At 40.4% G+C, this 27,687-nt stretch overlaps 2 protein-coding genes across 2 annotated transcripts in view; both read right to left on the reverse strand.

The window, feature by feature from the left end:
• Positions 1-27,687, reverse strand: part of SMIM29 (small integral membrane protein 29) — a 67,464-nt gene that overhangs the window by 36,632 nt on the left and 3,145 nt on the right. Inside the window, exon 2 of the mRNA XM_060189644.1 lies at positions 7,176-7,220. The gene's annotated coding sequence lies outside the window, so the exon portion shown is untranslated. The remainder of the gene's footprint in view (positions 1-7,175; positions 7,221-27,687) is intronic.
• Positions 1-27,687, reverse strand: part of NUDT3 (nudix hydrolase 3) — an 80,522-nt gene that overhangs the window by 12,401 nt on the left and 40,434 nt on the right. Inside the window, exon 3 of the mRNA XM_060189642.1 lies at positions 7,176-7,220. Coding sequence (XP_060045625.1) covers positions 7,176-7,220 — 45 coding nt within the window. The remainder of the gene's footprint in view (positions 1-7,175; positions 7,221-27,687) is intronic.

Here is a 27,687-nt window from a genome sequence, read left to right on the forward strand (position 1 = left end):
CAGATGCTGAAATTTAAAATACACACACACACACACACACACACACACACATACACACAGTAGAGAGGAACAAAAATAGAAAGAAAGAAAGCAACACACACACACACACACACACACATACACACAGTAGAGAGGAACAAAAATAGAAAGAAAGAAAGCAACACACACACACACACACAGTAGAGAGGAACAAAAATAGAAAGAAAGAAAGCAAAGGTCAATGGGGTGACCCAGAAGATAATGTAGAGAAAGCAACCCTCTCCTGCTAAGCCAACTAACAAAGAGAAACATGAAAAAAATAATAAAACAAAAAGCAAATAAGAAAATTATAGAGTGGGGCTGGGTGGTAGCATACATGGTTGGTGCAGATGTTACAGTGCGCAAGGACCTGGGTTCAGGCCACTGTTCTTAACCTGCAGGGGGGAAGCTTTGCAAGTGGTGAAGCAGGTCTGCAGGTATCTCTCTGTCTCCCCCCGCCCGTTTCTAGCTGTCTCTACTCAATAAAGATAATACAAAAAATAAAGTTATAGAGCAGTAACAATAAACATTTGTGTCACAAGCATGCCATATGGAGAAGAGAGAAAGTGAGATTATTTAAAGAAATGTTAGGGACCTGGAGATAGCTTACTCAGTAGAGCATATATACCTTACCATATGCAGACCTGGGTTTAAGCTACCAGTGCCCTGTGGGAACACCATAAATGATAAGAACTACGGTGTCTCTCCTCTGCCTCTCCCTCTCTATCTCTTTCTGTCTTAAACTTACTTGTTTTTTTGTTGTTGCCATGGTTTCACCACTCAGAGCTAACTTTTTTCAGGAAGAGAGACAGACAGAAGGACAAAAAAACAGCAAGGAAGCTTCCTCTAGTGTGGTCAGACAGGTGAACCTGAACCTGGTTCAAGCACATGATGAAGCAGGTACACTATCCATGTGACCTATCTATCTCAAAGGTCATTCTATCTTAAATTTAAAAAGGAAGAAAAAGTCTGCTGGGAGTGATGGAATCTTGCAGGTATAAAGCTTCACCCACGAGAGAGAGAGAGACAGAGACAGAGACAGACAGGGAGAGAAAGGGCTGAGGAGACAGGATAGTGATTTATGCAAAGACTTTCATGCCTGGAGCTTCAAAGTCCCAGGTTTAATCCTTCATACCACCATAATCCAGAGATGGCTGGTAAAAAGAAAAAAAAAAAAAAAAAAAGATGTTCAACAATTTGTTCGGCTTTGTATGTTAACTCTCTTTTCAGCCACCAGGTTCTGGATGCCAGCATGATGCTGACCAGACTTCCCTGGACTGACGACCCCACCAATGTGTCCTGGAGCTCCGCTTCCCCAGAGCCCCACCCTACTAGGGAAAGAGAGAGGCAGGCTGGGAGTATGGACCGACCAGTCAATGCCCATGTTCAGCGGGGAAGCAATTACAGAAGCACCTTCTGCAACCCACAATGATCCTGGGTCCATACTCCCAGAGGGACAGAGAATGGGAAAGCTATCAGGGGAGGGGATGGGATATGGAGACTGGGTGGTGGGAATTGTGTGGAGTTGTACCCCTTCTATCCAACGGTTTTGTTAATGTCTCCTTTCTTAAATAAATAAATTAAAAAAGAAAAGAAAAGAAAAGAAAAAAAAATGAGAGAAAAAAAAGAGAGAAAGAAACAAGTAACAAAATGAAAAACCCTGGGAATTCCCCAAATAGGTCCTCATACTCACAAAGCTGTAAGAGCTTAAAAAATTAAATCTGGGCAGGGGAGAGAGCATAATGGTTATGCAAACAGACTCTCATGCCTGAGTCTCCTAAATCCCAGGTTCAATCTCCCACACCACCAGAAGCCAGAGCTGAGCAGTGCTCAGGTGTTTCTCTCTGTGTGTGTCTCTCTACATCTCTCTCAAAAATAAAATTAATAATAAAAAAATTAAATCCAAACCTATGCTCACTGAGACATATAATAATTAGAACAACAGGGTGGAAGTATAGCATAATGGTTATGCAAAGAGACTTTCATGCCTGAGGCTCTCAAGTCCCAGGTTCAATCCCCCACACCGACATAAGCCAGAGCTGAGCAGTGCTCTGGTAAAAAAAGATTAGAACAACAATGGTCAAAGGTAAAGACAGGATTATTCTTTCTTTTTCTTTTTTTTTAGTTATAGCATTGTTCAGCTTTGATTTGTAAAGGTGGCATTGGAGATGGTACTGGAAAGTGAACCTGGGACCTCAGCCTCGGGCACTAAAGTTTCTTTTTTTTTTTTCCTTCTAAGATTTCATTTATTTATTTATTTTTAATATTTATTTATTTTCCCTCTTGTTGCCCTTGTTTTATTGTTGTAGTTATTGATGCCATCGTTGTTGGATAGGACAGACAGAAATGGAGAGAGGAGGGGAAGACAGAAAGAGGGAGAGAAAGACAGCTTGTGAAGCAACTCCCCTACAGGTGGGGAGCGGGGGGGCTCAAACTGGGTTCCTTACGTCAGTCCTTGCGCTTTGCGCCAAGTGTGCTTAACCCGCTGCGCTACCACCCAACCCTTTATTTCATTTATTTATTAATGAAGATAGGAGGAGAGAGAGAGAGGCAGAGAGAGAGAGAGAAAAGAACCAGACATCACTCTGGTAAATGTACTGCCAGGGACTGAACACAGGACCTCATGCTTGAGCCCAATGTTTTATCCACTGTGCATCTCTCAGATCACAGTCTTTTGCTTTCTAAAAATAATTAATTTGTACATTTTATTTATTATTGAGAGAGAAGAGAAAAAAACGGAGCATCATCCTGGTACATGTGCTGCCAGGGACTGAACGTGGGACTTCATTCTCCAAAGTTCAACATCTTATCCACTGTGCCACCTCCTGGATCGCTTTTGCTAAACATTTCTTAAAATATATATCCCCCCCAGCCTGAAATCTGATATCCAAGTTATTTTCTGGAGAGGTGATGTCATGGCTGGAAAAGGAACAGAAAGCTGGATCAGGGAAGAGAGTAGCTCCCTACTATGGGAAAGGGGTATAAATATTGTTGACTATAAACCCCATCTATTTGATTTGGTCTGGGGCCCATATTAGCTTAGGAGCCTGTGTGACCTCTGCATCCCTGTAGATCTGAGGTCACATTCTGTGGTCATAAGTAGGAACATTCTGAGCTACCGCAATATCAGGACCCATCTTCCTCAGGTGTAGCATAGAGTATGTTGTCCATCCTCCCTTCAGAGGATGGAACATTCTCTACCGTTATTGATCCAAGTTGAGGGCAAGGTCCTATGGGGGGCCCCACAAAGGGGTCTATTTTATTGTTCCTGATAGAGATGACCGGAAACAATGGAGAGAGGGATTTATTTGAGGTCTACGCTCATCGTGTCTGTTTGGGAATCTCAGGACACCCCGAACAGGAACCCAGCTGATGGGGTGGCCTGATAATGACTAAAGAGTCATCATTAAAGTATGCCATCATTAAAGTCTCTTGCCCTTACTCAGCTTTTGCAGTCCTTGCTTTGCTAAGGTTAGCTTTAGAGTGAGTGAGAGAACTGTAATAGGAAGTAGGTGAGGAGGGTACCTAGGTCTAAGTGGACACTATTTCATTATGAACTTTATACTGACTCACTACAGACTATTGTGTACTTTTGCTTTCAGGTATATATTTTGCCCTAATTTGTGCATACATGTGAACATATGCTCTATCTCACGGGACCTGGTCTATATTTAAAAAAAAAAAAAAAAACTAGTATTGCCGCAGGCCCTTTGGAATATAACTAAAATATGCCTACCAGCTACCTACAAAATGGAGGACCCCCCAACTCTTCATCTGCACTATTCCAACCTTTAGGTCCATGACTGGTCAATAATTTGTTTGGCTTTGTATGTTAACTCTTTTCAACAACAAGTTCCAGATGCTAACATGATGCCGACCAGACTTCCCTAGAGAGACGACCCCACCAATGTGTCCTGGAGCCCCACCCTACCAGGGAAAGAGAGAGGCATGCTGGGAGTATGGATCGACCTGTCAATGCCCATGTTCAGTGGGGAAGCAATTACAGAAGCCAGACCATCAACTTTCTGCACCCCATAACGACCTTGGGTCCACACTCCCAGAGGGATAAAGAGTAGGAAAGCTATCAGGGGAGAGGATGGGATACGGAGATCTGGTGGTGGGAATTGTGTGGAGTTGTACCCCTCTTATCCTATGGTTTTGTCAATGTTTCCTTTTTATAAATTAAAAAATATATATTTTAAGAGAGAAATGCAGAGAGAAAGACCAGAGCACTGCCCAGCTCAATTATGGTGGTGCTAGGGGATTGAACCTGGGACCTCAGAGCCTTCAGCATAAAAAGCATTTGCATAATAATTATACTGTCTCCCCAGCCCCACTTTTGAACACCTGGTTCACCACTGGGCCTTAGTGCCTGCATGATGACTCCACCACTCCTCGTAGTCACTTTTCTTTTCTTTCATTCTTCTTTTGACAGAAGATGAAGACAAAAAGGTAGATACCTGCAGCACTGCTCCACCACCCATGAAGTTCCTTCCCTTAACTGGGGAGCTTAGGCTTGAACCCAGATGTTTGGGTTTGGTAATGTTTTATGTGTGCATGCACTCTGCCAGGTGTGTCATCACCAGGCCCCCCCTACAAACTTAAAAAAAATTTTTTTTAATTCTTTATTAATACAGTAGTTTGTACATGCGTAACATTTCCCAGTTTTCCACATTTTCCACATAACAATTCGACCCCCACTAGGTCCTGCTCTGCCATCATATTCCAGGACCTGAAGCCTACCCCCCCCCCCAGAGTCTTTTACTTTGGTGTAATACACCAACTCCAGTCCAGGTTCTGCTTAATGGTTTATTTTCTGTTTTATTATTATTTTTTTTAAATATTTATTTATTCCCTTTTGTTGCTCTTGTTGTTTTATTGTTGTAGTTCTTGTTGTTGTTCTTGATGTCGTCACTGTTGGATAGGACAGACAGAAATGGACAGAGGAAGGGAAGACAGAGAGGGGAGAGTAAGATGCCTGTAGGCCTGCTTCACTGCCTGTGAAGCGACCCCCCTGCAGGTGGGGAGCCGGGCTGGAACTGGGATCCTTACGCTGGTTCCTTGCGCTTTGCACTTAACCCACTGCACTACTGCCCGACTCCCAATAGTTTCTTTTCTGATCTAGTTTTTCAACTTCTGCCTATAAGTGAGATCATCTCATATTCATCCTTTTGTTTCTGACTTATTTCACTTAATAAAAACTAAAATTTAACTGAAAGCATTAATAATGAGAAGTTCAAAGTAGATACAGGTAACAAAAATATCTCTGAAGGAAATGAAAACTAAAGTATACTTACTAACATATCACATTTAATGAAAGTGAAACTGTTCTGCTCTCATTACATCTTCAATTATATCAAGTCACCGTTTCTAATAATGATGTTAAATTATAGTAAACTGTTCCTGATGGTTGGACTATAAACTAAGTATTTCCTTTTGGAAATTATAATTCCATTTAGAATAATTTACATGGGAAAAAGTCTTGTATAACTGTTGTGTTATCTCCCCAAATCTAAAAACAGAATATTAAAGGCATCTGGCAAACAGTAGAGTCACTTATAAGAAAAATCCCTTAAGACTACCAGATGATTTTTTCTTTTTTTTTTTTTAATTTATTTCTTTATTGGGGAATTAATGTTTTACATTCAACAGTAAATACAATAGTTTGTACATGCGTAACATTCCCCAGTTTCCCATTTAACAATACAACCCCCACTATGTCATTTATCATCCTTCATGGACCTGTATTCTCCCCTCAGATGATTTTTTCAACCAGAGAACAGCTCAGTTCTGACTTATGGTGGCACTGGGGATTGAACCTGGGACCTTTGGTGCTTCAAGCATGAAAGTCTTTTTGCATAACCATTGTGCTACCACCCTAGCCCCATCAATTGATTTCTTCTTCTTTTTTTTAATTTTTATTTATTTATTCCCTTTTGTTGCCCTTGTTGTTTTATTGTTGTAGTTATTATTGTTGTCATTGTTGTTGGATATGATTTCTTCTTAAGAGAAGCTCTAAAGGCTTGGAAGGACAGGTAAGACATATTCAAGGAAAAGACTTCTACTGGGGATGGGTAGTGGCGCACCTGGTTTAGTGTACATGTTACAGTGCAGAAGGACCCGGGTTCAAATACCCGGTGGTCCCCACCTGTAGGGGGAAAGCTTTGTGAGTGGTGAAGTAGGTCTGCAGGTGTCTGCCTCTCTCCCTTTCTAACTCCCCTGCTCCTCTCAATTTCTGGCTGTCTCTATCCAATAAATAAATGAAGATAATAAATTTTTTAATAACTAAAAGAAAAGACTTCTACCCAAGAATACTCTATCCAGAGAAGTTATTGGGTTTTTGTTTATTTCTCCAGTTATCAATCAGGTCTGAAGGACTGTTAATGAGTTTTTCAGATAAACAAATGAAGGAATAACCCACTAGCCCAGCTCTACAAGAAATACTATTGGAATTTATATAAAAGGAAAATACTGAATGCTTTTTCTCTCATAAGAAGGAAATACACAGGGGCCAGGCAGTGGTGCACCTGGTGAATTACACACATTGCAGTGCTCAAGGTTGTAGGTTCAAGCCTCTGGTCCTCACACCTGCAGGGGGAAAGCTTCACCAGTGGTGAAACAGGGTTGAAAGTGTCTCTCTTGTTTCTCCCTTACTACTTTCCATTCCCCTCGCAATTCCTCTCTGTTTCTATAATAAATAAGTAAATAACATTCTGTCTCTAGCTAATAATAATAAATAAATAGAGAGAGTGAGAAACAGAAATGTACAGTACTACTTTGCCACTTGTGAAGCTTCCCCCTGTGGGTGGATACCAGGGGTTTGAACCTAGGTTCTTGTGCACTGTGATGTGTGCACTCAACCAGGTGCACCACCACCTGGCCCCTGTTAATACATTTTGAAGAGGTGAGAAATTATACTTGTAAAATGTTTAAAGTTCTGCAAATCATGGTCACTTAAAAAAAATTACTGGGGGCAAAAGATAACAAGTGGTCTATACTTAACATAAACTCTGCTGGTACCTTATCTTGAACTATCTAGCTTCCGAAACTGTGAGAAATCAATTTCCATTGCCTTAAGACACCCAGTTTAGGTTATTTTGTTATAGCAGCTTAAATAAACAAATATATCAATTGCACAAAAAAATTAATACACTTACCTCAAAAATCCCAACTAATCTTCCCAATGTTCCTTTTACTCCAGCCTGAAACATAAAAAAGAAAAGAAAAAAGAAAAAATTAAAACACTGTTACTATTTATATTGCTATTCTCATTCTGAATTTTTTTTTGGAACTATTTGTAAAATAGAAACAAAGGGCTGGGCAGCTGCATAAACATGTCAGAGGTCTCAGATTCAAGCTCCTACACAAATAACCAAAATTAAATAATATTCTGGTTAAGGGAAACAAAACAAACAAACAAATAATAATGAAGGAAAACACACACACACACACACACACACACACACACACACACACACGTGAAGAGGCCACTTCTAGGGCAGAGTCCAGGTCTGTGGAGGTCACACCAGTGTTTCCTGTGTGCATGGAATGCTCCAGAGAGGGAAATTTTCTTCTCCTCTTATGTTTTCTCTTCCCACTGCAAAGCTGGTCAAACAGCTTAAGATAAAAAAAGACTAAGCAATGATGCCAAAGATTTTTTTTTTTCTTTTTAGCAGTACTGAAGCCTTGAGCATATCCATTCCACCACTCTTAGGTCAACTATGTTTAATTTCAGAGACAGACACCACTGCAACATTCCACCATCTGTAGAGTTCCCTCTACATGAAGTGTCATGCTGCTCTCATGCACACTGAAGTTTTTTTTTTGAGGTATTAATTTCTTTTTTTCATTTTTATTGGATAGGGTGGGTGGGTGGGGTAGGTGGGGAAAATACAGGTCCAAGAAGGATTCAGAGGACCTAGTGGGGGTTGTACTGTTATATGGGAAACTGGGGAGTGTTATACATGTACAAACTATTGTACTTACTGTTGAATGTAAAACATTAATTCCCCAATAATAATAATAATAATAATAAAAAGACAACAAGGGCAACAAAAGGGAAAATAAATATTAAAAAAAGGAAAACAAATAATTCTGGCTCTGGGAGTCGGGTGATAGTGCAGTGGGTTAAGGGCACATGGCGTGAAGTGTAAGGACCGGCTTTAAGGATCCCGGTTCGCGCCAGCTCCCCACCTCAGGGGAGTGGCTTCACAGCCAGTGAAGCAGGTCTGCAGGTGTCTGTCTTTCTCTACCCCTCTGTCTTTCCTTCCTCCCTCTATTTCTCTCTGCCCCATCTAACAACAACAACATCAATAGCAACAACATCAATAGCAACAACAACAATAAAAAAACAAGGGCAACAAAAGGGAACATAAATAAATAAAAATTAAAATAGTTAAAAAAAAAAAAAGAATTCCAGCTCTTTAAATTCATAGTGCTGATATAGATTATCTAACAGGCAAAGGACATCCAGGAAAAAATTCACAATAATCACTTAACTTTTCTACAGTCTTCCCTAGTTAGAACCCAACTTTAATCTCCTAGTTCTCTCTCAGATGCTGCCACAAGCAATGAGAGAGTGAGTTATTTTTATCTCTCACATGATTCTTGCATGCAAGTTAGGGTAAGTGTTACAGTCACCTTTGACAGATATTTGGCTCTGACATTTTGGGGATAAGACTGATTCAGGATATATATGTCTGTTTAGTTGTACTGCTGGTATGGACCTGCTGTTACTCAAAATCAAATGAAAGTAGCTACAATTTCAATCTATAAGTCAAAAGCCCCTAGTCTAGAGATGAAGTTATTTGAAAGCCCATCATACTAGTAGTAAGAATTCCCAGTAAGGGGCAGGGTGGTGGCACACTCAGTTGAACACACACAATGCCATGTACAACCTGGGGTCCCCACCTGCAGGGGTGAAGCAGTCTCTTTCTCTTTCTTTCTCTCTCTCTCCCCTCCCCTTTCAGTCAGTCTGTATCCAAAATAAATAAAATATAACAAAAAAATTTCTCAGTAAAATATCTATAGCCTTTCATCATTTAACAATATGCAGATAAGGGGTGGGGTAGACAGCATAATGATTATGCAAAGAGACTCTTATTCCTGAGGCTCCAAAATCTCAGGTTCAATCCCCTACCACCACCACCACAAGCCAGAGCTGATGATCAGCTGAAGGAATCACATTAAGTGAGGTTAAGTCAGAAGCAAAATGGTGAATATAGGATGATTTCACTCACTGGCAGAAGTTGCAAAACAAGATCAGAAGGGAAAACACTAAGCAGAACTTGGACTGGAGTTGGTGTATTGCACCAAAGTAAGACTCTGGGGTAGGTGGGCGGAGGGGGGGTGGGGGGGGTGTTTCAGGTCCTAGAACAGGATTACAGAGGACCCAATGGAAGTTGTATTGTTTGGTGAAAAAATGAGAAATGTTATACATGTACAAACTATTGTATTTACTGATGACTGTAAAACATTAATCCCCCAATAAGGAAGAGGAAAAAAAAAAAAGACTCTGGGGTGAGGGGGAAGGTTCAGGTTCTGGAACAGGATGGCAGAGGAAGGCCCAGTCGGAGTTGAATTGTTATGTGGAAATCTTATACATGTACAAACTATTTTATTTCACTGTTGACTGTAAATCATTAATCCCCTAATAAAGAAATGAAAAGAAAATGAAGATGAAGATGAGGGGGCCCGGTGGTGTGCCCAGTTAATTACATATAGTACTAAGTGCAAGGACTAGTGCAAGGATCTGGGTTGCAGCCTCCAGGGTTATTGCTGGGGCTCAGTATGGTCACTGTGAGTCACCACTCCCAGTAGCCATTTCGTCTTCTTTTTTTCTATCTATTTGTTTATTTTATTTGACAGGACAGAGAACAACTGAGAAGGGGAAGGGAGGAAGAAAGGGAGAGAGAAAGATAGACACACTTGTAGACCTAACTCACTGTTCATGAAGTTTGAATGGAGGCTTGAACCCAGGTCCTCGTACACGATAATGTATGCATTTAACCAGGTGTGCTATCATCCAGCCCCCTTATTATCTGATTCTTTATAAAAACTTTTGACTGCAGATCAAGATTATACTGGCTTTGGTTGGGAGAAAAGTCATCCAGTAGAGCACATGCCTTCTCATGCATGAAACCCTGCGTGTTATCATGGCATCACACAGAAACACTATGAACAGCTCCATGTGGGGGAGCTCCATGGACTGTGTCTCTTTCTTTCCTTGTCTGTCTTCCCTTCTCTATCCTCTCAAAATAGTAAAGAAAATTTAAAAAAAAGAAAGAAAAAAGAAAATAGTGGGCCAGAAAGGCCACTGAGTGGTATTACCCATGCAAGAAGTCCTGGGTTCATTACTTGGCACTGCACAAAAACAAACAAATAAAAGATGATACTGAAAAAAAGAAAACCACATCAGTCTTTTCTTTTTTTACACTTTAAAAAAGATTTTATTTATTTATTCATGAGAAATGATAGGAGAGAGAAAGAACCAGACATCACTCTGGTACATGTGCTGCCGGAGATTGAACTTGGGACCTCATGCTTGAGAGCCCAAAGCCTTATCCACTGCACCACCTCCCGGACCACCAACACATCAGTCTTTTCAGTGGAGTATAGTTACACTGCTCTGGAACATTTATTTATTATTTCTTTAGTTAATTTTTAAAAAATATTTATTGATTCTCTTTTGTTGCCCTTGTTTTATTGTAGTTATTGTTATTGTTGGGCAGGACAGAGAGAAATGGAGAGAGGAGGGGAAGACAGAGGGGGGAGAGAAAGATAGACACCTGCAGACCTACTACATCGCTTGTGAAGCGACTCCCACACAGGTGGGAAGCCTGGGGCTCGAACCGGGATCCTTATGTTGGTCCTTGCGCTTTGCGACGTGTGCTTAACCTGCTGTGCTACCGCCCAACTCCCCAGTTTAGTTTTACCCAGAGTACTGCTCAGCTCTACTTATGGTAATGCAAGGGATTGAACCAAGGCTCTCTAAGCCTCAGGCCTGAGAGTCTATTATATAACTGTTATGCTACATATTCTGTACTACTGATGCTCTGGGCTTTTATATACTTCTGCTTAACACATGATTTATTTTTATAATTATTTTCTATACTTGAAAAAGTTATACATTTTTTGTTGGATGCAAGGTTATCTCTTAATATTACTACTTGATACTCGTTAATGGTTACTAAATCCTTCTGTTTGCTATTACTATTCTAAATAACATTCTAAATATTTTGATTTTTTGTTTGCTTTTTTAATATTTATTTATTTATTCCTTTTGCTACCCTTGTTGTTTTATTGTTGTAGTTATTGATGTTGTTGTTGTTGGATAGGACAGAGAGAAATGGAGAAGGGAGGGGAAGACAGAGAGGAGGAGAGAAAGACACCTGCAGACCTGCTTCACTGCTTGTGAAGCAACCCCCCTACTGATGGAGAGCTGGGGGCTCAAACTGGGGTCCTTACACCAGTCTGCACTTTGCACCATGTGGGCTTGACCCACTGCGCTACCACCCGACTCCCACATTTTAATTTTTTGTTTCAAGAGAGAAGGACACAAACTGACAAGAGCACTGCTCTGTCATCTCTTCCCTCTACCCACCACATTAGGAATATATATGGAGAAAGACACACACCCACATAGAGAGAGATCATAGCACTACTTGACTGCTAGTGAAGTTTCCCCTTTACGTGATGCTCCCATGTGGTGATTAGATATTCAAATACAGGTACTCATGAAGGTTAAAGTGTGTAATCAGGGCCAGGCAGTGGTACACCTGGTTTAGTACACATGTTACAAGGACTCAGGTTCAAGTCCCTGGCCCCCACCTTCAGGGGGAAAGCTTCATGAGTGGTGAAGCAGGGCTGCAGGTGTTTTTCTCTGTCTTCTCTCTGTCTTCCTTTCCCCTCTCAATTTCTCTCTCTCTATATATCCAATAAATAAATAAATAAATGTTTAAAAAAAGTTTGTGCTCTACAGAGTGAGGTATCTCCTTGCCTCTGCTCATCATTTTTCATACAATGCCAGGATTCAGCACAGGGTCTCATGTATACAAGGAATGAATTCTATTGATGAATCATCTTCTGAACCCTCTGAATGACATATTTTAATGTCTTCAAGATGACTGTATATTTGTTGTATTATCTATCTGAATTTTGTCACTTTTGTGTTATGTAGATGAAGAATACAGGTTTATGGCTGCTATGTTATCTTGGTAGATTGCTCTATACTTAAATTTATTTCCTTTGTAGCAAGCTCTGTGCTAAGCAGTTTGCATATATTCAGTTCATTGAATTAAGAAGATCCTAAATGGACTCCATCCAGTTTAAAGACTGCTATCTCAGGGGCCAGGTAGTGGCACACCTGGTTGAGTGCACATATTACAGTGTGCAAGGGCCCAGGTTGAAGCCCGTTCCCCACCTACAGGGGGAAAGCTTCATGAGTGGTAAAGCAGGGCTACAGGTGTCTGTCTCTCCCCTTCCCCTCCCTCTGTATCTCCCCTGTCTCTAACCAATAATAAATAAATAATTTTAAAATAAATAAATAAATAAATAAATAGGGCAGGGGTAGATAGGATAATGGTTATGCAAAGAGTCTCTCATGCCTGAAGTTCAGTTCCCTTCACCACCATAAACCAGAGCTGATCACTGACTGCTCTGGTCAAAATTAATTAATTAATAATAACAGTAAAAAGACTGCTATCTTCAGAGGTATGAGCTGTAATTAGTATTTGTTGAAACTACTGTAAATTAAATTGGAGTCAATGGGAAGTAAGCTATTGCAATACCTCTTAATGACTAAAAATCCTTTCCTAAAATGTGGACCTGGATGGAAAATAAAGTGCTTCTATTTGGGAAGAGTCATCGGGGTTCAGTTCTTTTAGCAGAAAGTAACTGGCTCCTGTCTGAGTAATTTACTCTCTATTGAGTGTTCCAATACAAACCAGCTGAAATACAGAACAATATTCTCTTAACAGAGCATACTATGACATCTACACTAAGTCAGTGAATTAATAACTGATCAAGTAGAATGTGTGGTAATGTAGACAAATTAATTGAATAAGAAGGTATCTCTTGCAGTTTTCTTAATAGTTGAAAGATAACTTAACAGTAGGTATTTCCATAAAAGCGAATTTACCTTTCAATCTGGCTCTCCTAATAAGCATTTTAAAAGTAAGTGATAAAGAAATAATAAAATATTAACAGCCAAGCAGTGGCACACCCAGTTAAATGTACATGTTACTATGCACAAAGACCTGTGTTTGAGCCTCCACTCCTTACCAGCATTGGAGAAACTCATGAGTGGTCAAAGCAGGCCTGCAAGTGTCTTTTTTCCTCTCACCCTCTTTGTCCCCTTCCCTCTTAGTTTCTCTCTGTTCTATTTAATAAGAAAAGAAAGGAAGGGCAAAATGATTTATTGTACAGGCACCAATAACCCTACTGGCAAAATAAATAAATATCAACCCTTTGACTAAAGTGTGATTTTTTTAAAAAAAATTATTTATGAGAAAAAACAAGAACATCATTTTTGTACTTTGTTGGATGCAAAGGTATTTAAATCTGACGATCTCTCTACTAGTTGAGTTATTCTCCCAGATATAACAGTTTCAATTTTAAGGAACAAAAATAAAGCAGACTATCCACACAGTCCATCCTGGACCAACCAGTTATGCCCATGTCATTCCTCAATCCCAAAATGGAGTAAAGAAGGGGGGGGGGGGATCACTAAAATTTAGTGACATTTCAAGGAATAGTCCAATAGTTGCCATTTCACTATTTACTACAATCCTGTGATGAGTACAGCAGAAGGGTGGAGGGCCTTGTAACTGCTGGAGGATGAGTTCATAATCAGGAATTCTGGTAGGAGTGTAGTACAGACAGCTCAGTGACTTGCACGCTCATCAACCAGAGAGGGAAAAGACAGAGACAGCTGTTCTTCCCTGGGTTTTCCTACTTTTAAGTGAAGAGGAAATACTAGGGGAAAATGAATCCACCTTAGTAGTCATCAGATTAATGCAATTAAAAATGAATGTGGTGGTCCAGGAAGTGGCACAGTGAATAAGGTTCTCAAGCATGAGGTCCTGAGTTCAACCTCCGGCAGCACATGTACCATAATGATGTCTGGTTCTTTCTCTCTCCTATCATTTCTCATGAATAAATAAATAAAATCTTTAAAAATTTATTTAAAAGAGTTAAAAAAAAATGAATGTGGTCTGGGAGGTGGCATAGTGGATGAAGCATTGGATCCTCAAGCATGAGGCCCTGAGTTCAATCCCATGGCAGCACATGTACCAGTGATGTCTGGCTCTTTCTCTCTCTCCTATCTTTCTCATTAGGAAAAAAAAAAAAAAAAAAGAGGTATGGGTCAGGGAGAAAGTGTCCCTCTGTCTTGCATATTTGAAGGCCCAGATTAGATCTCTGGCACCACCGAAGGCCATGGTTTCTCTTTCTTTCATGAAAGCAAGCAAGCAAATAAATCTTTTAAAAAATTTATTTTAATTATTTGTATATATTGGATAGAGACAGCCAGAAATCAAGAGGAAAGGGGGAGATAGAGTGGGAGAGAGACGGAAATACACCTGAACACTGCTTTACCACTTGCAAAGCTTTGTCCCTGTAGGTGGAGACTGGGGACTGGAACCTGGGTCTCAGCACATAACATGTGCACCCAATCAGGTGCACCACCACCTGACTCCCATAAATCTTTTTTTTTCTTTTTTTTGTGGAGTGAGAAATAACTCAGTAGGTATACAAAACTTTCTTTCTTTTTTTTAAAAAATATTTATTTATTTATTCAATTTTGTTGACTTTGTTGTTTTATTGTTGTAGTTACTTGCTGTTGTCATCTTTGGATAGGACAGAGAGAAAAGGAGAGAGGAGGGGAAGACAGAGGGGGGAGAGAAAGATAGACACCTGCAGATCTGCTTCACCACCTGTGAAGTGACTCTCCTGCAGGTGGGGAGCCAGGGGCTCCAACCAGGATCCTTGCACCAATCCTTGTGCTTTGCACCATGTGTGCTTAACCTACTGCGCTACCACCCGACTCCTGAGTACATGACTTTCATGTTTATATACTATACTAGAGTAATGCTCTCTGCCTCTGTCTCTATTTCTCTCTCTTTTAATATTTTATTTATTTTAATGATAGAAGAGACCAGAGCACTGCATAGCTCTGGCTTATGGTGGTACTGGGGATTGAACCTAAGACCTAGGACCCTCAGACATGAAAGGTGTTTGCATAACATTATGCAATCTCCCTAGCCCATCTCTTTCTTTCTAAATGAGTCAATCTTTTTTTTTTTTAACTCCTAACTATAAAAGTCGTAGTCAGATTAAGTTATTTCTATTTTTAAGGTTAAAAACATTACAAGCCACTATGAAGAAAATTACTAGTCAGAGTCCAGAAGACAACTGTGTTAGAACATAAAGCCTGCAACCTGACGCTGTTGACTGGCTACGGAAGAAGGGCAAACGCTAGAAGAAGAAGTGATGTCCAGAGCCTAAACCATGGCATCATATGGGAGGGAGCACCACAGGTGTAGTGGGTGGTGGGGGAGCTCTGCAAATGATGTAGCAATGCAGGTGTCTTCTTTCTCACTTTTCTCTTTAAAAGAAAAGAACAATATTGTGCATGCAGAGTCCTAAACTCAATCTCCAGGGCCACATTTAAAAAAGAAAAGGGCTGGGGTAGATAGCATAATGGTCTTCTTCTAGCGTTTGCCCTTCTTCCTTAGCCAGTCAACAGCGTCAGGTTGAGCCTGATGTAAAGTTTCGAGACCTCCTTTGAATCTGGAGAGGTGGCAGTCGTTGACTATGTGGGTCATAGTCTGTCTGTAGCCGCAGGGGCAGTTCGGGTCGTCTCTGGCTCCCCAGCGATGGAACATAGCGGCGCACCGGCCATGGCCTGTTCAATAGCAATTGAGGAGGGCCCAATCGTACATGCTAGGTCAAAGCCGGGTTGACGCTTGCAGGGGTCTGTGATGAGGTGTTTGTTAGCATAATGGTTATGCAAAGAGACTCTCATGCCTGAGGCTCCAAAGTCCCAAGTTCAATCCCCTGCACCCACCATAAACCAGAGTTGAGCAATGCCCAGTAAAACGAAAAAGTAAGAAAGAAAGCAAGCAAGCAAGAGGAAATTCCCAGACAAAAGCTCCTATTTAAAATGATTAAAATGTCCCTAGCGGGAGGTAGGGACATGTGTGTGGTAGCACAGCAAGTTAAGTGCATATGGCAAAGCGCAAGGACCAGCGTTAAGGGTCTAGGTGCAAGGGCCCGCCCCCCTCCCACCTACAGGGGAGTCCCTTCACAAGGGGTAGAGCAGGTCTGCAGACGTCCATCTTTCTCTCCCCCTCTGTCTTCCCCTCCTCTCTCAATTTCTCTCTGTCCTATCTAACAATGACGTCAATAATAACAACAACTACTACAATTTAAAAAAAGGGCAACAAAAGGGAAAAATAAATAAATAAATAAACATTAAAAATTTAAATAAATAAATAAAATGTCACTAGCATGAATCCATGGGGTAACTTCTTAAATTACATTCTTTTTAAAAAATTTTATTTATTGGGGGTCAGGTGGTAGCACAGCGGGTTAAGCGCACTTGGCGCAAAGCGCAAGGACAGGTGTAAAGATCCCAGTTCGAGCCCCCGGCTCCCCACCTGCAGGGGGAGTCGCCTCACAGGCGGTGAAGCAGGTCTGCAGGTGTCTATCTTTCTCTTCCCCTCCTCTCTCCATTTCTCTCTGTCCTATCCAACAACGAATGACATCAACAACAACAATAATAACTACAATAATAAAACAAGGGCAACAAAAGGGAATAAATAATTTTTTTATTTTATTTATTTTAGTTTATTTATAAAAAGGAAACACTGACTAAACCATAGGACAAGAGGGGTACAACTCCACACAATTCCCACCATCAGGACTCTGTGTCCCCTCCCCTCCCGATAGCTTTCCTATTCTTTAACCCTCTGGGAGTATGGACCCAAGGTCATTTTGGAATGCAGAAGGTGGAAGGTCTGATATATTTATTTATTAGTGAGAAAGATAGAAGGAGAGAGAAACCCCGGCTCCCCACCTGCAGGGGAGTCGCTTCACAGGTGGTGAAGCAGGTCTGCAGGTGTCTATCTTTCTCTCCCCCTCTCTGTCTTCCCCTCCTCTCTCCATTTCTCTCTGTCCTATCCAACAACAATGACAGCAATAACAACAACAATGATAAACAATAAGGGCAACAAAAGGGAAAATAAATAAATAAATAAATGTAAAAAAATTATTAAAAAAAAAAAAAGGAGAAAAAGAACCAGACATCACTCTGGTACATGTGCTGCTGGGGATTGAATTCAAGGCCTCATGCTTGAGAGTCCAATGCTTTATCTACTGTGCCACCTCCGGACCACTGGAGTAACATTTTTGAATATCACCTGTCATAAAGGAACTCAAAATGAACAGTCACTAAAAATTCTCAATCATTTAAAAGTTGATCTAAAAGTAATCACAGGAGGAGTCCAGATGTAGTCTTTTAGCATATTTTAACAACCTTGGAACAAGAAGACAGCTTCCTCTGAAAGGATAAAAAGAGATCTCCCTGCTCTGGGGCCAGAGTTGGATTACACTCTTAAGCCACGTGAGTACAGAGCAAAAGCCGAGTACAGGAATTATCACAGTGCGTGTTAGCTGGGCCCTTCACCAGAGGCAGTGTCCCTGCCAAAGTTTCCTTTCATCCCTGAACTGTAACTGAGAGGAAAGGCCTTTTTATGTTCTCAGCTGTCAGAAATAAGAGATCCAATACAGATTTACTTATGGGCCTTTGCCAGTTATCTGTGGGATTCACTCTGTCCTCTAATGTAAAACAGTCTCACACAACCTTCCATAAATAAGTTCTGGTATGTTTCCTCTGTTCATTTTATAGATTCAAATCTTTTCTAAGGCTACAGCTCTTAAGTTCTTTTGCTGTATTTCTGTATACATGTTTTCCTAAGAGAACAAAATAAAGTTGTTTCCAACACACACACATAAATAATGTCAATATTAGGTGAACAAAGGCATTCCTGGAAAAAAAAATTGTATCACTTAGTCACATTTCCCATAGCAAAATAAATAAATAAATAAATAAATGCCAGCAATATAGCTCACTTGGGGAGTTGAGCGGTAGCGCATTGGGTTAAGTGCAGGTGATGCAAAGCACAAAGACCGGCGTAAGGACCCTGGTTCAAGCCCCCAGCTCCCCACCTGCAGGGGAGTCGCTTCACAAGCAGTGAAGCAGGTCTGCAGGTGTCTATCTTTCTCTTTCCCTGTCTTCCCTTCCTCTCTCCATTTCTCTCTGTCCTATCTAACAATGATGACATCAATAACAACAATAATAACTACAACAATAATAAAAAAACAAGGACAACAAAAAGGGGAAAATAAATAAAACTTTAAAATAGCTCACTTGGATAGTGCGCTAATTTGCTATATGCCTGATCCAGGCTTGAGCCTGGCTCCCCAAAGCATCGAAGGAAGCTTCAGTGCTGTGGTTTTTCTCTGCCACTATCTTAAAAAAAAAAGGGGGGGGGTGGAGGGCGGAGGGTAGATAGCATAATGGTTATGCAAAGAGACTCTGCCTGAGGCTCCAAAGTCCCAGGCTCAGTCCCCCGCATCACCATCAGCCAGAGCTGACCAGTGCTCTGATAAAGAAAAAAAATGGGGGTCAGGTGGTGGCACACCCAGGTTTAAGCCCTGGGGCAAGTAGTGATGCTTGTGTGTGTGTCTCCCTCTCTTTTAATTTTTTATTTACTTGTTTATATTTATTTTATTATCTTTATTTATTAGATAGAGACAGCTAGAAAATGAAAGGGAACAGGGAGATAGGGAGAGAGAGACAAAGAGACATCCGCAACACTGCTTCACCACTTACAAAGCTTTCCCCATGCACATGAGGAAGGGCCCCAAACCCGGGTCCTTGCTCACATATCATGTGCACTCAATCAGATGTACCACTACCAAGGCCGTCTCTCCCCCTCTATCTCCCTCTTCCCTCTCAATTTCTTTTTGTTCTATTAAAATAAAATAAAGAAAGAAAGGTTAAAGGAACAGAATAAGAAAAGTGGTAGGGAGTCGGGTAGTAGCACAGTGGTTAAGCACAGATGACGCAAAGCACTAGGACCGGCGTAAGAATCCCGGTTTGAGCCCCCGGCTCCCCACCTGCAGGGGAATCGCTTCACAGGCAGGAAAGCAGGTCTGCAGGTGTCTATCTTTCTCTCCCCCTCTCTGTCTTCCCCTCCTCTCTCCATTTCTCTCTGTCCTATCCAACAACAAAGACAACAATAATAACGATAACAACAATAAAAAACAAGAGCAACAAAAAGGAAAATTAATAAATATATTTTTTAAAAAAACTAAAAAAAAGAGAGAAAAATAGGGACCAGCTGATGGTGCACCTGGTAAGACCACACATTATAGTACTCAAGGACCCAGGTTCAAGGCCCTGGTCCCCACCTGCAGGAGGGAAAGCTTCATGAGTAGTTAAGTAGGGCTGCAGGTGTCTCTCTGTCTCTTTCCCTCTCTGTCTCCTCCTCCCACTCAATTTCTATCTGTTTCTATCCAATAATAAATAAGTAAATAAATAAAATTAAAAAGAGAGAGAGAAATAAGGGCCAGATGGTGACACACAAGGTCCCAGGTTTGAGCCTCCAGTCCCTAGTCCCTAACTGCACGGGAAAAAGCTTTGCAAGTAGTGAAGCAGGGCCGAAGGTCTCTCTCCCTTCCTATCACTCCCTTCCCTCTCAATTTCTGGCTGTCTCTATCTAATAAATAGAGACAAAAAGAGAGAAAAATACATTATTTAGAGGCTTATAACTCCCCCCAACCTCCAACCCCAGAGAGAGGAGCAAGGGTCCCAGTGTCCTGGTCTTCTAACTTGTATAGTGGGTTCCAGAGAAGATATAGATAAGATATTTAAAATAAATTTCACTCTCTTTCTCTCCTCTACTCTCCCGGATCAACTAGGAATACCAAAGGAGACCTCCCGAACCGAAACAAGACAGGACTACAATGACCAAAGGAACCCAGTAAATCACCCGTGAGTACAAACACGCGTGGCTGGTGACAGAGAGGAGAGAGGGGCCTAAGGAGAGATTAAGTGGCTGCTAACAGTTCAACAGTTTATCAGTGGAGACACCACCTCCAGTCTGCTCCACAACAAGGGGACAGCTGAAGGGAGGAAAGGACTCACCAGAGACTCACCAAGTGCAACTCTGAGTCTCCATTGCTACTACCCTCAGAATCTGGAGCAGCAACAGGGAGGGACACCAGGGCACAGAGATCTAACCAGGAAACTCAGGAGAAGACCTATACCTCGGTGGCATAGCTGAGGGGCTGTGAAAGTCTCTTTGCATAACCACTGGATTATCTCTGCCACACCCTGCTTTATCTCTTGGTCAGTAGTCAGTGATTAAGCTAAGAAGCCTATTGATAGTTTAAAAGCCCTCAGGCTCCCATAGCCTACAGGGAAGAAAAAAAAAAAAGAGGCTTTTACACCACTGAGCTCCAACTCAGGGATTGAAAAAACTGTTAACTTCCACCACGGTAAAACCTTTAATTAAATTACTTAGACACAAGTAAATCCAGGCAATAGCGATCAATAACTTGAAAAGTACTGATAAAGGGAACTCATAACATAATATATAAAATGGTTAAAACAACAAGAAAAAATATTGGAGACTCGAACCAGGACAAGAGTCCAGCTAAAAGTCCTCCAGAGGGTGAAGCACAAAACAACGAGTTCAACATCCAAACATTAGCTAAGGAAATAATAACAGGAGTGAGTAAAGAATTTGAAAAAATTGTAATCAGAAATGCAGGAACAACAAATGAGAATATGGAAGAAAATTCTAAAAATCTCATGGTTATTAGAGAGCTAAAAGCTGAAATCGCTGAGCTAAGAAGGCAACTAGCTGAACAAGCTAAAATAGTATCAGAGCAGGGATACAAAATAGATGAACTCCAGAAAGCAGTAGAGGGCAGAGAGAATAGAATCTATGAAGCTGAAGACAGAATTAGCAAGATTGAGGATGAATTAGAGACAACTAAAAAAGAAGTAAGAGATCTCAAAAAGAGATGAAGAGATGCTGAAAACAACAACAGAGTCCTATGGGATGACTTCAAAAGAAACAATATACGCATTATTGGCTTACCAAAGGAAGAAAGAGAAGGAGAGGAAGAAAGCATTCTTCAGGCCATAATAGCTGAAAATTTCTCTAGTCTAGACAACACCAAAGACATAAAGATTCAATAAGCCCAGAGGGTCCCCAACAGAATTAACCCCAGAACTAAAGACACCAAGACATGTCATACTTAGAATGGAAAGGAATAAGGATAAAGAAAGGATCCTCAAGGCTGCAAGAGAAAAACAAAGAGTCACCTACAAAGGAAAACCCATAAGATTAGCAGCAGACTTCTCCATACAAACACTACAGGCCAGAAGAGAATGGCAAGATATCTATCGAGTGCTCAATGAGAAAGGCTTTCAGCCAAGAATACTATATCCTGCTAGACTGTCATTCAGACTAGATGGAAGCATCAAAACCTTCTCAGACAAGCAACAGTTGAAGGAAGCAACCATCACCAAGCCTGCCCTGAAAGAAGTTCTGAAAGGTCTCCTATAAACAAGCAGACCACCACAAATAGGACATATATCAAAACACTCTAAAACTCTACAAGAATGGCGTTAAGGGAGTCAGGCTGTAGCGCAGCAGGTTAAGCGCACGTGGCGCTAAGCACAAGGACCCACATAAAGATCCTGGTTTGAGGCCTGGCTCCCCACCTGCAGGGGGTCGCTTCACAAGCAGTGAAGCAGGTCTGTAGGTGTCTATCTTTCTCTCCCTCTCTCTATCTTCCCCCTCCCCTCTCCATTTCTCTCTGTCCTACCCAACAATGACAACAATAACAACTACAACAATAAAACAACAAGGGCAACAAAAGGGAATAAATAAATAAAATAAAATTTCAAAAAAAAAAAGAATGGCGTTAAAATATCTTCAATCTTTGATATCAATAAATGTCAATGGCCTGAATTCACCTATTAAAAGACACAGAGTAGGAAGATGGATCAGAAAACACAACCCAACAATATGTTGCCTACAGGAAACTCACCTAACTCAACAAGACAAACACAGACTTAAAGTGAAAGGATGGAAAACTATCATACAAGCCAATGGCCCACAAAAAAGGGCAGGAACAGCTATTCTCATATCTGACATGATAGACTTTAAAATAGATAAGATTAACAAAGATAGGAATGGACACTACTTAATGCTCAGAGGATCAGTCAATCAAGAGGACTTAACAATTATTAATATCTATGCACCCAATGAGAAGCCAACTAAATACATCAAACTTCTACTGAAAGAGCTACAGCAATATATTAACAGTAACACAATCACAGTAGGGGACTTCAACACCCCACTATCTCAACTTGACAGGTCATCCAGGAAGAAAATCAGTAAAGACATAAGGGAGCTAAATGAAGAAATAGATAAACTAGAACTATTGGACATTTTCAGAGTCATTCATCCCAAGAAACTGGAATACACATTTTACTCAAATCCACATGGATCATTCTCAAGGATAGACCATATGTTAGGCCACAAAGACAGCATCAGCCTATTCAAGAGCACTGAAATCATCCCAAGCATCTTCTCAGACCACAGTGGAATTAAACTAACACTTAACAATCAACAAAAGATTAGTAACAGTCCCAAAAATGTGGAAGCTCAACAGTACACTTCTTAACAACTTCTGGGTCAAAGAGGAAATCAAGGAAGAAATCAAAATGTTTCGAGACTTCAATGAAAATGAAGATACAAGCTATCAAAATATTCGGGACACAGCTAAAGCAGTCCTAAGAGGGAAGTTCATACCTATACAAGCACACATTAGGAAACAAGAAAAGGCACAAATAAACAGCCTGATTGCACATCTTAAAGACCTAGAAGAAGAACAACAAAGGAATCCTAAAGAAACCAGAAGGACAGAAATCACTAAAGTTAGGGCAGAAATAAATAACATTGAGAATAGGAAAGCCATACAAAAGATCAACGAAAGTAAATGTTGGTTCTTCGAAAGAGTAAACAAAATCGACAAACTTTTAGCCAGACTCACAAAACAAAAAAGGGAGAAGACCCAAATAAATCGGATAGTAAATGAAAGAGGAGATATCACAACAGACACTGCAGAAATTCAATATATCATGCGAGGCTTCTATGAACAACTATATGCCACCAAGCTAGAGAACCTGGAAGAAATGAATGATTTCCTAGATACCTACCAACTTCCAAAACTAAGTAAAGAGGAAGTGGATAACATGAACAAGCCCATCACAGCTAATGAAATTGAAACAGTTATCAAAAATCTCCCCAAAAATAAAAGTCCTGGACCAGATGGTTTTACAAATGAATTCTACAAAACCTTCAAAGAAGAACTAATACCTCTACTTTTAAAAGTCTTCCAGAAGACAGAAGACACTGGAATACTCCCTGCCAACTTCTATGAAGCCAACATCACCCTGATACCAAAAAAGAAAACTACAGACCAATATCTCTGATGAACATAGATGCGAAAATACTGAACAAAATTCTAGCCAACCGGATACAGCAGTAAATCAAAAAGATTGTTCATCATGACCAAGTGGGGTTTATCCCAGGCATGCAAGGTTGGTTTAATATACGTAAATCAATCAATGTGATCCACCACATCAACAAAAGCAAGACCAAAAACCACATGGTCATATCAATAGATGCAGAGAAAGCCTTTGACAAAATACAACATCCCTTTATGATCAAAACACTACAAAAAATGGGAATAGATGGAAAATTCCTGAAGATTGTGGAGTCTATATATAGCAAACTTACAGCCAACATCATACTCAATGGTGAAAAACTGGAAGCATTTCCCCTCAGATCAGGTACTAGACAGGGCTGCCCACTATCACCATTACTATTCAACATAGTGTTGGAAGTTCTTGCCATAGCAATCAGGCAGGAGCAAGGAATTCAAGGGATACAGATTGGAAGAGAGGAAGTCAAACTCTCCTTATTTGCAGATGACATGATAGTATACATGGAAAAACCTAAGGAATCCAGCAAGAAGCTTTGGAAATCATCAGGCAATACAGTAATGTGTCAGGCTATAAAATTAATATTCAAAAGTCAGTGGCATCCTCTATGCAAACACTAAGTTAGAAGAAATTGAAATCCAGAAATCAGTTCCTTTTTCTATAGCAACAAAAACAATAAAATATCTAGGAGTAAACCTAACCAAAGAAGTGAAAGACTTATATACTGAAAATTATGAGTCACTACTCCAAGGAATTGAAAAAGACACAAAGAAGTGGAAAGATATTCCATGTTCATGGGTTGGAAGAATTAACATCATCAAAATGAATATATTACCCAGAGCCATCTACAAATTTAATGCTATCCCCATCAAGATCCCAAGCACATTTTTTAGGAGAATAGAACAAATGCTACAAATGTTTATCTGGAACCAGAAAAGACCTAGAATTGCCAAAACAATCTTGAGAAAAAAGAACAGAACCGGAGGCATCACACTCCCAGATCTCAAACTGTATTATAGGGCCATTGTCATCAAAACTGCTTGGTACTGGAACATGAACCAGTGGAATAGAATTGAGAGCCCAGAAATGAGGTCCCACACGTATGGACATCTAATCTTTGACAAAGGGGCCCAGACTATTAAATGGGAAAAGCAGAGTCTCTTCAACAAATGGTGTTGGAAACAATGGGTTGAAACATGCAGAAGAATGAAACTGAATCACTGTATTTCACCAAATACCAAAGTAAATTCCAAGTGGATCAAGGACTTGGATGTTAGACCACAAACTATCAGATACTTAAAGGAAAATATTGGCAGAACTTTTTTCCGCATAAATTTTAAAGACATCTTCAATGAGACGAATCCAATTATAAGGAAGACTAAGGCAAGTATAAACCTATGGGACTACATCAAATTAAAAAGCTTCTTCACAGCAAAAGAAACCACTACCCAAACCAAGAGACCCCTCACAGAATGGGAGAAGATCTTTACATGCCATACATCAGATAGGAGTTTAATAACCAACATATATAAAGAGCTTGCCAGACTCAACAACAAGACAACAAATAACCCCATCCAAAAATGGGGGGAGGACATGGACAGAATATTCACCACAGAAGAGATCCAAAAGGCCGAGAAACACATGAAAAAATGCTTCAAGTCTCTGACTGTCAGAGAAATGCAAATAAAGATAACAATGAGATATCACTTCACTCCTGTGAGAATGTCACACATCAGAAAAGGTAAGAGCAGCACATGCTGGAGAGGGTGTGGGGTCAAAGGAACCCTCCTACACTGCTGATGGGAATGTCAATTGGTCCAACCTCTGTGGAGAACAGTCTGGAGAACTCTCAGAAGGCTAGAAATGGACCTACCCTATGACCCTGCAATTCCCCTCCTGGGGATATATCCTAAGGAACCCAACACATCCATCCAAAAAGATCTGTGTACACATACGTTTTTGGCAGCACAATTTGTAATAGCCAAAACCTGGAAGCAACCCAGGTGTCCAACAACAGATGAGTGGCTGAGCAAGTTGTGGTATATATACACAATGGAATACTACTCAGCTGTAAAAAATGGTGACTTCACCGTTTTCAGCCCATCTTGGATGGACCTTGAAAAAATCATGTTGAGTGAAATAAGTCAGAAACAGAAGGATGAATATGGGATGATCTCACTCTTAGGCAGAAGTTGAAAAACAAGATTAGAAAAGAAAACACAAGTCGAACCTGAAATGGAATTGGAGTATTACACCAAAGTTAAAGACTCTGGGGTGGGTGGGGAGAATACAGGTCCATGAAAGATGATGAATGACATAGTGGGGGTTGTATTGTTAAATGGGAAACTGGGGAATGTTATGCATGTACAAACTATTGTATTTACTGTTGAATGTAAAACATTAATTCCCCAATAAAGAAATTATTAAAAAAAAAAAAAAAGAAATAAAAGAAATAGGGGCCAGGCAGTGGTGCACCTGGTTGAGCACACACATTACAGTGCACAAGGACCCAGGTTCAAGCTCCCGGTCCACATCTGCAGGGAGAAAGCTTCATGAGTAGTGAAACAGGGCTGCAGGTGTCTCTCTGCCTCCTTCTCTGTCTCCCCCTCCCACTCTCAATTTCTGTCACTATCCAGTAAATAAATAAATAAAATAAAAATAAAAATAAATAAATAAAATAAAAATAAAAATAAATAAATAAAATAAGTCTATCCTGTACTGCACCAAAGTAAAAAAGACTCTGGGATGGGGGATACGGTTTAGGTCTTTCATTGTTAAGTGAAAAACTGAGAAATGTTATACATGTATGTACAAACTACTGTATTTTACTGTTGAGTATAAACCATTAATCCCCCAATAAACAAAAAAAAATCTTCCAAAATATGTAAATAATAAAAAAAGGGGGCTAGATGGTAGTGCACCTGATTGAGTGCACATATTATAATGAGCAAGGACCTGTGTTCATGCCCCTGGTCCCCACCTGCAGGTGGAAAGCTTTGCAAGTGGTGAAGCAGTGTTGCAAGTATCTATCTCTATCCCTCTCTATCACCCCTTCCCTCTCAATTTTTGGTTGTCTCTATCCAATAAATAAATTAAAATTTAATTAAAAAATGAAAAAAAAAGTCTATCTGTGAAATACCCCCAGGTATAAGGCATTTACAAGGCAAAGTTTTAACAGTTAGCTACTGGTTATTCTGCATATCAAAAGATAAAGCCTCCACATCTAGCCATAGAATGAAGGCAACAGAATAGAAACTGGACCCTGAAGTTAGGGTAGCTACCAACATTTGCCTTCACTCTATTTTCCCACAGATCCACTTTTTAAGGAAATGTAATAACCAGGCATTCCTGCCTAGGAGGCAGGCAGTTAACTCTTACCTCGCTGACAGGCCTCCTTCTGTCTCAGCATTCGGCAGATGGTACCTTTTCACTGTCTATCTTATCCTCTTGGTTACTATTGCTTAATTTGTTTATTCCAATAAACTTTATAAAAATCTCTCTCTGACCCCCTGTGCATCACTGGCCATAAGAAAGCAAAATATGCCTTCACTTTCTAGCTTATGATTAATATTCATTTGGGATATTTAAGTTCTCTTTAAAAAAAAAATCATTGGGAGTGGTCCAGGAGGGGGCGCAATGGGTAAGGCACTGGACTCTGAAGCATGAGGCGCCAAATTCAATCCCTGGCTGCACATGTACTATTTCTCATTAATAAATAAAATCCTTAAAAAAAAAAATCGTTGGGGCCAGTCGATGGTGCACCTGGTTAAGCGCACACATCAGTGTGCGCAAGGAACCAGGTTCAAGCTCCTGGTCCCCACCTGTAAGGCGAAGGCTTCATGAGTGAAGCAGGGCTGCAGGTGTCTCTATCTCTTTCTATCTCCCCCACCCCTCTCAACTTCTGTCTATATATGATAATGAATAAAACTAAAACAATTATTTATTTATTTGACAGAGACAGAGAAACCAAGAGGGAAGAGGGAGACAGGGAGAAAGAACATTGCTTCACCATTCATGAAGCTTTCCCCCTGAAGGCAGGGTCTGGGGCTTGAACCCAAGTTCCTATACATTATAAC

This window comes from Erinaceus europaeus, chromosome 4 (genome assembly GCF_950295315.1).
Source record: "Erinaceus europaeus chromosome 4, mEriEur2.1, whole genome shotgun sequence".
Classification (NCBI taxonomy): Eukaryota; Metazoa; Chordata; class Mammalia; order Eulipotyphla; family Erinaceidae; genus Erinaceus; species Erinaceus europaeus.